The 12,153-nt window shown below is 42.3% G+C and overlaps 1 protein-coding gene across 1 annotated transcript in view; it reads right to left on the reverse strand.

Moving 5' to 3' along the window:
• Positions 1-12,153, reverse strand: part of grin3bb (glutamate receptor, ionotropic, N-methyl-D-aspartate 3Bb) — a 75,540-nt gene that overhangs the window by 14,556 nt on the left and 48,831 nt on the right. The window contains 1 exon segment of the mRNA XM_048613901.1: positions 5,618-5,763. Within this exon segment, the coding sequence (XP_048469858.1) occupies positions 5,618-5,763 (146 nt within the window).

Raw genomic sequence — 12,153 nt, forward strand, 5'->3', positions numbered from 1 at the left:
GAGGCCTGTACATAACTCCCATTATATGGTTTTTTCACTTTTACTTAACTCTACCCACACAGATTCTACATCATCTGACCCTACTTCATTGCATGTTGATGCTACTAAGGATTCTGAGATTTACTGTATACTTCACTCCTGTATGAGACCTTCCAAAATGCATCACCTCTCATTTGTCCAGATTGAATTCCATCTGCCATTTCTCCACCCAAGTTTCCAGCCTATCTATATTTTCCTGTCTCTCCTGGAAGTCCTCCTCAATATCCGCAGCTCCTCAAATCTTTATGTCATTCACAAACTTACTAATCAGACTGCCTACATCCTCCTCCAAATGATTTATATACGTCACAAAAAAGGGGGCCCCAGCACTGATCCCCGCGGAACACCACTGGTTTCTGAGGAAGGGTCACCGGATCCGAAATGTTAACTCTGTTTTCTCCTTCACAGATGCTGCCAGACCTGCTGAGCTTTTCCAGCAACTTTGTTTTTGTTCCTGATTTACAGCATCCGCAGTTCTTTTGGTTTTTACCACTTGTCACAGATCTCCAGTCAGTAAAAATACCCTTCCACTGTGACTCTCTGCCTTCTATGACTAAGCCAGTTCTGTATTCATCTTACCAGTTCACCACAGATCCCATGTGTCTTCACCGTCTGTATCAGCCTGCCATGAGGGACCTTGTTAAAGGCCTTGCTACCAACATCTACCACCCTGCCCTCATCAATCATTGTTGTCACTTTCTCAAAAAGCTCAATCAAGTTTCTGGGACATGACCTTCCCCACACAAAGTCATGCAGGCTATTGCTAATAACTCCGTATCTTTCTAAATGCGAGTAAATCCTATCCTATCCTGTGAGGGAAGCAGCTGTAGGGCCCACTGATGTGAAGCCCTTTAGAGTGAAATAACGTTCCACACAGACCCATGCGCTGTACAGACCTGCGGGGTCCTTAATCACCAGCCATCCTAATGCACTTGCTCTGTGCCCCAAATATTACCGACGACATCATTCACACCAGCATTTCTAACACAGAGGGAGGGAAACAATAAGAGATGTTTTAGGACAAGAGAAAACCGTGTCAGCAGGACCCATTGCCCTGTATATACTCCGTGTTCTTCTTGCTTCCACATGCTGCAGCAGTTCTGAACACAGACATCGTACATGTGGGACATGAAGTTAGCCATCATGCTGGCACAGTTACATTCAGGGCTACACAGAGTTTTGAGCTAACAGATGTAGAGTAACAGCATTCAAATTTATAAAAAAATGAGACATCCTGTGTTGTGCATTGTCACATATGCCACAGTAGTGTCCTCAATAGGTTTTCTTCATCCTCTTCCTCTCACTACCTCTTCCTTTTGGTGGACACTCTAGTTCTGTCGCTGGGGTGGAGAGAGCCTGCTAGCTCTGGGGGTCTGGTCAGGTGACCCTGAGGTGTTTGTGTCTGGACAGGCCGGGCATGCGGAGGGTCTCCTTTTAGAGCAAGTTAACCTTCCTCAGCTTCAACTCTGAATAGTCAGTGTGGGACAGATAGGGTGAAGGTGAGGGCCCAGTCACCTCAAGAGTTTCCTGAGAAGAGACTTCTCAGGGGCTTGTGCTTCGCTGGTTGGGTGCCTCCTGGGACTTCCCTGTTTCTTTGTGTGGAACGAGCACCTGGAGTGCAGGCCAGATTCCCAAATCCAGTCATGATGCCTGAGGACCAGTGGCTGAGGTCATGGAGTACAAGTGTGTACACCTTGCCAGCAGATTGTGAGGGTGCAGCACTTACATCTCCATGGCAGCCAGCAGCCTGTCCATGGAGGCAGATGGACAGGTACATGCATAGCTGCATTCTTGCGGCCTCTGGACAATGTGGACCAATGCATCCATTGCTGCTGCTCTGTCCCGCACAGTGCATTTGGACAAAATCCCTGATTGCTGACACTACTGGGCTCTCTCCAGTCTCAGGCTGGTGTCTGCATTCTCTGAGTGCCAGGAGCATGGATATTTCTTCCTTAGCCAGCTCCTGAACTGTCACAATGAGGTGTTCACCAGATTGTGCTTCCCAGTTTTCTAAGCCTGACCTTCCCTCTGAGGGCTCAGTATCTGAGATCCTTGGAGGGGGTGGGGGTGGGGTGGGGTGTTGGAGGTGTGGTGCAGGAGGCAGCTTTGCAGATGCTCACTCTGGGGCCTCCTCATCCTCATCCTCAGAGGTCAAGGGTGTTACTGCTGGAAGAACTGTCCATTTCTCTACAGAGATGGTGGACATCCTGCTGGTACCTGTGAGACAAAAGAGAGAGAAGGCAACACGGTCACTTGTGTGAAGTAGTGTACAATGATTGTCACTGACTGCGGGGTTACTGCAAGCGTTGCAGTGAAATTAAGAAGGACACTTGGTTGGTTGGACATGGATGCCTCAGCATCCCTACAGTCTTCTCCTGCAAGGGTCAGGATTTTCTCCTCATAGGAAGTGAGGAGTTTTATGTTAGGTAACCCTCCATTCATCCTCCTGCAATGAGAGAAAAGCCACGGAGTTTCACATCAGTGGAAGGGAAACTATTGGAGAAAATTCTGAAGGAGAGCATTAACCGCCATGTGGAGAGGCATGGTTTGATCAGGGATTGTCAGCATGGCTTTGTCAGAGGGAGGTCATGTCCAACAAATTTGATTGAATTTTTCAAGGAGGTGATCAGGTGTACAGATGAGGGTAATGCAGTTGATGTAATTTGTATGGATTTCAGCAAAGTCTTCAACAAGGTCCCACTTGAGATTGATAAAGAAGGTAAAAGTACATGGGATACAGGATAACTTGAGAAGTTCAATCCAAAATTGGCTGAGTGGTAGGAGACAGAGTGTGGTAGTTGAAAGCTATTTATGTGACTAGTGGCTGATGTCTAGTGGCATACCACAGGGTTTCTGGATTTCTTATTTTACGTCGTATAAATAAACAATATGGCTGACCATGTAGGGGATGGTAAGTATATATGTGGATGACACAAAGATTAGCCAAGTGGCTAATAGTGTGGATGAGGGTCTTAGGCTACAGGAGAATATGGATGGATTGGTCAGAAGGACAGATCAGTGGCAGATGGAATTTAAAATGGATAAGCATGAGGTGAAGCACTTTGGAAGAAGAAAAGGACAAGGGACTACTCAATGAATGGCAAGACACTAGGAAACTCAGAGGAACAGAGGGATCCTGGAGTGCTTGCCTGCAGATCCCTGAAGATGGCTGGACAGGTTAATAGGGTAGTTAGGAAGGCATATGGAACACTAGTCTTTGTCAGTCATGGCATAGTTTATAAGAGCAGGGAGGTAATGTTGGAGCTGTACAGGACTTTGGTTAAGCCACAGTATAAGAATGATATGGTTGCACCGGAGGAAGTGCAGAGGAGATTCACCAGGATGTTGCCTGGGATGGAGCATTTCAGCAATGAAGAGAGGCTGGACAAGCTTGGGTTGTTTTCTTTATAGAAAAGAAGGCTAAGAGGGGATCTGATTGAGGATATAAGTTTATAAGCACAGGCAGGTGGATGGAAAACAGCTTAGTTTAAAAGTTAATAATAAGGGGGCATAACTTTTGGGTGAAAAACAGGAGGCTTTAAAGGGGTTTGGAGGAAAACCTTTTCACCCAGAGGGTGGTGGGATCTGGAATGCACTGTCTAGGAGGATATTAGAGGGGGAAAACCTCACAATCTTTAAAAAGTATGTGAATGAGCACTTGGAATATCGTGGCTACGGGTCAAGTCCTGGAAAGTGGGATTAGTGTCAATAGGTCAGTGGAGACTTGATGGATTGAAGGGCCTCTTCTGTTCTGCAGGGCTCTGTGAGAGGGATTGAGTGAAGGCAAAATAGGTGGCATTGTTGTTACTGCTGGTGCAAGCGAGGGACTCCTAGCGAGGTGTTCAGAGGGAGTTAGTGGGCTGCACAAAGAGCATGCAAGATTAGTAGTGTTGGAGGTTGAGGGGGGTAAACAAGAGTGCATGAGAGAAAACGTTTCATGCAATAGTGAGAGAATGGTTGAGCATGAACCTTGTTAAGAGATTGGTGTGGGAGCATGTATAGAGTGAGTGTGATGTTGCAGAGAGAAGATTGTGGCACTTACCCTGGTAGAGTACAACAGATCATTGACATTCTTCTGGCACTGCTGACCATTGCTCTGCACTGTGAGATGGCATTGGCCTTGAGTGGCAACCTCAGATCTGGCAGGTTCTGGTGGCATGTCCTCCTCTGCTGGTCCTCCAGGATAAAGTCAATGTGATCACAATCCTTTGGTTTTTTTTTAGAAACTTTTGGGACTAGAACTTATGGCTGTTTCAACAAAGCTTAATTCTCTAACCATATAATTTGAAACTTGCTCACACGCTGGTGAAAGAAAATGTGGACTCTTCATTGAGAGTACGTGTGAAAGACACTAAGTGATGCGGTGCAGATGAACCAATATAAAATAAGGTTGCTGTATAACTCACTGTACGTTTAATGTCAACATGTTATTATTATTAATGTAACATAAAAGTACTGTTAATTTGTTCTATAAACAATAGAAATGTTTCTAAAATTACATTTACATTCTTCCTTGGGGGGGGTGAAGTGGGGTACGTGATGCGAGGTGTGTTTATATATATTTTAGTATAATTTGTTTGGGATTTTTGAATTTTGAACTAGTGGTTTATTGATTCTCTCTGTGTCTGAAAGGATCCAATGATTAACTTGTAAGTATTCCTGTAGTCATGGTAATTTCTTTTAAAACACAGTATGAGAGGGAACCTTTTTGAGAGTAATGGGGATTTATTTATGATGAGAAAGTTAATGAGTGAACAAAGTAAACATTGTAGCATTTTAAGCTTTCAGATACAAGATTCTGTAATTGTTGTTTTGGGCTTAGGGGAAATCACACATAGCTGGATAAAAAAAGTTTTTGAGATTTAGTTTGGTCATTCTGCAGAAGAATTGGCTAAAGTTAAATGTGTAAAACAGTTGCACCCACGAAAGGGAGGTAGTTTAGGACTGTGAAGGAAGTGTGTAAGGAGCTTAGTTTAAAAGTTCCAGACCAGAAGTGTTTGGTCAGAACCCTGAAAGGGTTATGTGAAGCTAAGAAGATCTATACTCAGTTATGTGATGAATCAAACAAGAGGCTATCAGATTCTTATGACCAGCAATTGAAGCCTTAACTAAGTTGAATCCTACGTGAAATGGAGAAGGCAATACTTTCTGATGTGAATACAGTAAGTAAGTATTTTGGGATTAATGGGATCTTTTTACCATGCGTTTCAAAATCTTTCAATGTGTTATATGTAAATAGTTTGGTTTATTCTATCTTATCTTTATTTTGTTCACATAATTCAGTTTTATGGTAAATCTGAATCTGTAACATTGCAGTTTGAGTTTCACCATCTTCAAACACCTCACTAAACCAAGAAAACAAAATATAATCTATCAAGCCAGATTTCAGTCTGGGATCTGACTTGTCCTGTACTAACATCAGCTGTAATACCATCAGTACCCCTTATCAGAGCATTGTAAATCTGCAATGTACATTTATTTTTGAGTTCAGTCAAAGAATTGCTTTACATGCCTGTGCATACAAATGCCTCACCATTATTGATACATTATGTTGTAATTGCATTGTCATTTTGCTTACTTCAGATGTGCTACTCCATCCAATGTAGTTGGAACATTGAACCGTCTTGTGTATTCATGCATCTCAGGAAAACTCATCTTCATGTAGTCCTCAGCACTGCTCTCTCGCACTGTTCCGAAGCGGAAACCCTGAGATGGATGATGAAGCTAAACAACAAGTATAACAAAACTAAATTAAACTTGGAAAAGTAATGCATACCATCCAATAACAACTTATAATTATCTTGTATTTAATGTGACAAAACATCCCAAGTTGACTCATCTTATTTTAAGAAAGGATCATAGAATCATAGAATTCCTATAGTGCAGAAAGAGGCCATTCAACCCATTGAGTCTGCACTGAAGCCCTGAAGAGCATCCCACTCAGTCCCAGCCACCCACCCTATCCCCGTAACCCCTGCATTTACCACGGCTAATCCACTATGTCCAATTTTCTGAGGTATTATAAAACAAACTATGAGACCAAACTACACAAGGGGATATTAGGTCAAATGATCAAATGCTTGGTAAAAGAGGGAGGTTTTAAACAGTGATTTAAAGGAAGATAACGATGTAGAAGGTAGAGGTGGAGGGTTGTATGGAGGAAATTTCAGAGCTTAGAGCTTTCTAAAGATATGGCCATCAGTGGTGAAGCAGTTACAATACTGGGTGCTCCAAAGACCAGAACTCAAATTTCTCAGGGTGTTATTGTGCTCCAGGAGATCACAGCATTAGGGAGGATGAGGCCATGGACAGATTCGAAAACAGACTTGAGAATTTCAAAATCAGGATGTTACTCACCTGGAAATCAATGCATGCACAAGGGTCATAGAGGGATGGGATTTGCTGTGACACAGACAGCAGAATTTTGGATGACCTCAAGTTTATGGAGGGTAGAATATGGGGGAATCAGACAAAAGGGTTTTGGAATAGTTAAATCTAAAAGTAAAAACAAGTATTCATTAGGGTTACAGCAGCAGATAAACTGAGACAGAGTGAAATTGGATGATATTACAAAGATGAAAATAGACAGCCCTAATGATGCTATGAATTTGGAATTGAAGCTTCATCTTGCAATTGAACATGACACCAAGTCTACAAACAGACTTGATTAATCACAGATAGTAGGAACTGCAGATGCTGGAGAATCCGAAACAACAAGGTGCAGGGCTGGATGAACACAGCAGGCCAAGCAGCATCATAGGAGCAGAGAGGCTGGCGTTTCGGGCCTAGACCCTTCATCAGAAAAGGGGGAGGGGAAGGGGGTTTTGAAATAAATAGGGAGAGAGTGGGAGGCGGATAGAAGAGGGATAGAGGAGAGGATAGGTGGAGAGGAAACAAACAGGTCGAAGAGGCAGCTCCCCCTACCGCATCCCAAAACCAGTCCAGCTCGTCCCTGCCTCCCTAACCTGTTCTTCCTCCCACCTATCCCCTCCTCCCACCTCAAGCCGCACCTCCATCTCCTACCGACCAACCTCATCCCGCCCCCTTGACCTGTCCGTCCTCCCTGGACTGACCTATCCCCTTCCTAACTCCCTACCTACACTCACCTTTACTGGCTCCATCCCCGCCTCTTCGACCTGTTTGTTTCCTCTCCACCTATCCTCTCCTCTATCCCTCTTCTATCCGCCTCCCACTCTCTCCCTATTTATTTCGGAATCCCCTTCCCCTCCCCCTTTTCTAATGAAGGGTCTAGGCCCGAAACGTCAGCCTCTCTGCTCCTATGATGCTGCTTGGCCTGCTGTGTTCATCCAGCCCTGCACCTTGATTAATCACAGACTGTTGTGAGGAGAGGGAGAGAGGAGTTGACAGCTAGGGAAGAGAGTTTGAAGCAAAGCTGAAACAACGGCTTCAGTCATCTCAAAAATTTATTTTGAGTGATTTTCTGCTCATCAAATACTTTCATGTATTACTTTCAGTTTCCTTCACATATTTTCTTCTTATATCTCTGCAACCTCAGAGGTTAATGTTTATGTTCCATTTCTCTGTCCATAAACATAGAAACACAGAAACATAGAAGATAGGAGCAGGAGGAGGCCATTCAGCCCTTTGAGCATGCTCCACCATTCTTCATGATCATGGCTGATCATCAAGCTCAATAGCCTAATTCCTGCTTTCTCCCCATAACCTTTGATCCCATTCGCCCCAAGTGCCATACCTAGTCGCCTCTTGAATACATTCAATGCTTTGGTATCAACAACTTCCCATGGCATTGAATTCCACAGGCTCACCACTCTTTGGGTGAAGAAATGTCTGCTCATCTCCGTCCTAAATTGCCTACCCCGATCCTCATACTGTGACCCCTGGTTCTGGACACATCCACCATTGGGAACATCCTTCCTGCATCTACCCTGTCTAGTCCTGTTAGAATTTTATAAGTGTCTATGAGATCCCCCCTCATTCGTCTGAATTCTAGCGAAAACAATCCCAACCTAGTCAATCTCTCCTCATATGTCAGACCCGCCATCCCCGGAATCAGCCTGGTAAACCTTTGCTGCACTCCCTCAAGAGCAAGAGCATCCTTCCTCAGAAATGGAGACCAAGAATTGCATACAATATACCAGGCCCTGTATATCTACAACAACATGTCCCTGCTCCTGTACTCGAAACCTCTCACAATGAAGGCCAACATACCATTTGCCTTCTCACCACTTGCTGCATCAGCATGCTTACCTTCAGCAACTGGTGCACAAGGACACCAAGGTCCCACTGCATACTCTCCTATTCCAACTTACAGCTATCCAGGTAGTAATCTGCCTTCTTGTTTTTGTATCTCAAAAAGTAAAATGGATTTCAAAAAAAATTGACACACTCATTGTTTGGCCCAAGGAAAAGTTATTTTTTAAGCGTTGAATCTTGAAGTTTTAAAGGATCTGTTGACATTGAAAGATAAGCAAATTGACTTTTTAGAGTGTGATGATCTCAGTCACCATGGTGAAATTTGACACAGCTTTCAAAACAGGAGCTGACAGAGCAGGTTGTTGGATGTGGATTGGCCCAAAGTCTCTTCAGCGAGATTTAATTTTGAAGTTACAGAGCATCAACCAGGCAGGGAAGGTTCAAGGAAGAACTATGTATTTGTAATAATATTGTGTTAAAACAGCATGGTAGAGGAATGCTTTCTAGCTGAGCATTCTCTCCACTCGTTTCTTCTGAAGCTGATGACGCTTACCAGATTTGACCCACATTATTTGGAGGACATTCAGTTGTCTTGATTTCTCAGTCAGAAGTCACATGACACCAGGTTATAGTCCAACAGGTTTATTTGAAATCATAAGCTTTTGAAGCACTGTCCCTTCGTTGGATAAGCCCAGTTCAACATCAGCACCTCCACATCTTGATTTCCCAGTAACATTGAAAAGAGTTTGGGAGGGCTGGGGGCAGATTTAATGATGGAATTCCGAATTTTATTCATCCATATTTCTAAGTGAGAAACTCTCAAAATTTCTAACCTCTGTTTGGCTGCATCTGTTGCTTTTGTATTCTAAACATCTTTCACAGAAGCATAGGAAGCTATTCACTTCATTGTGTCTATGCTGGGTTCTTATCAGAACAACTCAACCAGCCCCAGTCCTTTGCCTTTAGCTTCATAGTCCTGTAACTGTTTTTTCTCTGATAATTATCCAATTTTTCTTTTGAAGGGCAGTAATTGAACTTTCCTCCACCTTACTCTCAGACAGTGCATTCTAGAACCACATGCTGTGTAAAACATTACTTTCCTCATGTCATCATTACATCTTTTGCCAATCACTGAAATCAGTGCCCGTGGTTCTTGGTCCTTCAATAAATGGGAAAAGTTTATCTCCATCTATTCTCGTCAGATTCTTCTTGGTTTTGAGTATTTCTATTAAATCTCCTTTTAATCTTCTTGAAGGAGAACAGCTCCAGATAACCAATTAATCCAAATAACTGAATCTTTTCATCCCTGGAATCACCTTTATAATTTTTTCTGCACCTTCTCCAATGCCTTTGCATCCTTCCTAAAGTGTGATGTTCAGAAGTGCACAATACTCCATCTGAGACCAAACCAATGATTTTAAAGGACCGCCATTACTTCTATGTCACTATTTACAAAGCCCAAGATCCCAAACACTTTATTCATAGATTTTTCAACCTTCCATGTTGCTCCTCCATCCCGTTTAGATTTGTATTCTTCAATTTATATTGCCTTTCCTTGTTCTGTCACCAAATTAAATCAATTCACAATTATTTGCATTAAATTTCATCTGCCACACATGTCCACCCATTCACTAACCTTTCTATGTTGCTACTTGATGCACACCACTGGCATGCTCATAATTTGCATTACTTCCAAATTTTGCTAATTCTGCAACTTTTTGAAGTTGTGCCCAGTACTCCCAGTTCGAGGCCATTAATATAGTTCAGGGAAAGCAATAATGATAACACCAGGGAAACCCATGCTATTCCAACCCAAAACAAAACAACTGCTCAATGCTACACTGCAACTCGACCACTGTTCCCACTGCCCCTTTCAGCCCATGTTTTATTTGGCACCTTATCAAACATCTTTGAGACTCCCATATACATTACAGCAAGTATTACCTTCATAAAACCTCTCTATCACCAAAAAACTCAAAAGGACTGCAACCATTTGAGCATAGCTCACTCTCACAAGCAGTAATGTGAGAATGACCAGATAATCTGATTCAGAGATGTTGGCTGAGGTATAAACATTGGGCAGGAGACCAGTAAGAACTTCCCTGCTTTTAACACCTTGGGTTTATGCAGCATCTTTACTGATAGAAGTAAGGAAAGCAGAGATGGAGCCAAGAAAAGGTCTATTAGGAAGTTCATTTGTCAAACTGAATGAGTGACTATCATAGTGTGAACAGACACTGATGGAAAGTAGTGCCATGTAAAGTAGACAGGTCTCACACCATGCACCCCGTGAAGGTTAAACTAAAGGTTAAATTTATAAGTCTATGATACTGGTACAAGACATGACTTTTTAAAATTAACTTGCTTTTTTTATTTTCATGTATTATTCCCATTAATTAAATTCCAGGTTTTTACAAAATGTCGGACTCCTGAAAGCTATGGCAATGTATCAAGACTAGTGTACAATCACTTTTGTGCTTGTGGGAGACTGTAAATCCAGGGACATGTTTGGAATCTCCTACCCCATTTCTCCACCGTACGTTCAGCAAAACCCAGTTAACAATGGCAGAAGTCCTAAGAAAATTCCATTGACATCAAGCAAACCATTCACTCCCTGACAGTGGTTGGTATGAGGTAACGCTGTTTGCTGTAGATAATGTTACACCCTTCTGGCTTCGCACTGAGTACAGCATAACTCATATCTGGTACAAAGGCACCTCCAAAATGCACCTTATCAGTCTGACACCTCAGACAGTTTATTAGCTTTCCTGCTTGTAATCTGAAACATTAACAATTTACCAGACATAGAGTGGAGCTCTGTCCTCTTTTGCTCATTGTCTCCCATCATATTGAATTTACAAGTCTTATCATTGGTGAGAATTTTTTTCCCATGGTCTGTTGAATGTTATGTCTGCAGTCTTTCTCAGTCCTACATCCCATCTAATGGGCATCAGTCTCCAGCTCTGGATCCCCCTCCAATCTCTAGTCCACCAGTAGTTGCCTCCACTCTACTCCAAGAGGTCCATCACCGAGCAATTCTAATTCTCACTCTGCCATTAAAAATGTACACAAATCTGTAACTACAACTTCATTGTCTCTCCCATGACTGCTCAATATCTTTTCCTTCCCCAAACATACAATCATCAATGATCTCAGTGTCCTTTCAATTCTTCCCTTTTCCACAATGAGTTTTCATTCCACCACCATCAGCAAACATGTCTTCGTGCATGTAGACCTGTAGTCTCAAATTCCAATCCCAAATCTTTTCAACTATTTACCTCTCTCTCTTTTCTCCTTCAAAAGGCTTGCTAAAACATACTGCTTTAGCTTTTTGGCACCCTATCTTCTTATATGTCTCAGTGTCCGTGAAGCATTTGGGAATATTTCAATAAGTTAAAGGTGCCATATAAAATCAAGTTGTTATTGAATGGCTAATCATCAAGTCGTATATTAACACATGAGCAAATATAGAAGATAACCTATAATGAGAGGCAAGAAGAGTGACAATTTGGTGCAAGCATTGAATAATCAGAGAATGAAAGAGGTACATGCTTTGAATCAGTCTGCCGCCTAAGTTGTTCTAAAATTACAGTTGGCCTCTTACTGAAGGTCAATAAAATCTGTCAGCCAGGGAGCATTTATCATAATTGGAATTTGTTACTGACTTGGAAAGTATTGGTCAATTTATAATGATATTGAGCATTGAAGCGCATCAGTAAATTTTGTTTAATAAATAATACACAAACTAAAATGCAGAGAAACAAATCAGACTTCCAACAAATGCAGCCGGCAAATCTTTAGTTCTTTCTAACCAAACTGGAGAGATGGTACAAAATTAATCAGGTTGATAAATGACGGTCATCTTCAGGATGCCATACAGAATAAAACAATTCTGCATTCCAGTTATTTGCCTCTGATTTTCATGTTTGCGGGTTCCCG

The sequence above is a fragment of the Rhincodon typus genome, chromosome 29, assembly GCF_021869965.1.
Source record: "Rhincodon typus isolate 14 chromosome 29, sRhiTyp1.1, whole genome shotgun sequence".
Lineage (NCBI taxonomy): Eukaryota > Metazoa > Chordata > Chondrichthyes > Orectolobiformes > Rhincodontidae > Rhincodon > Rhincodon typus.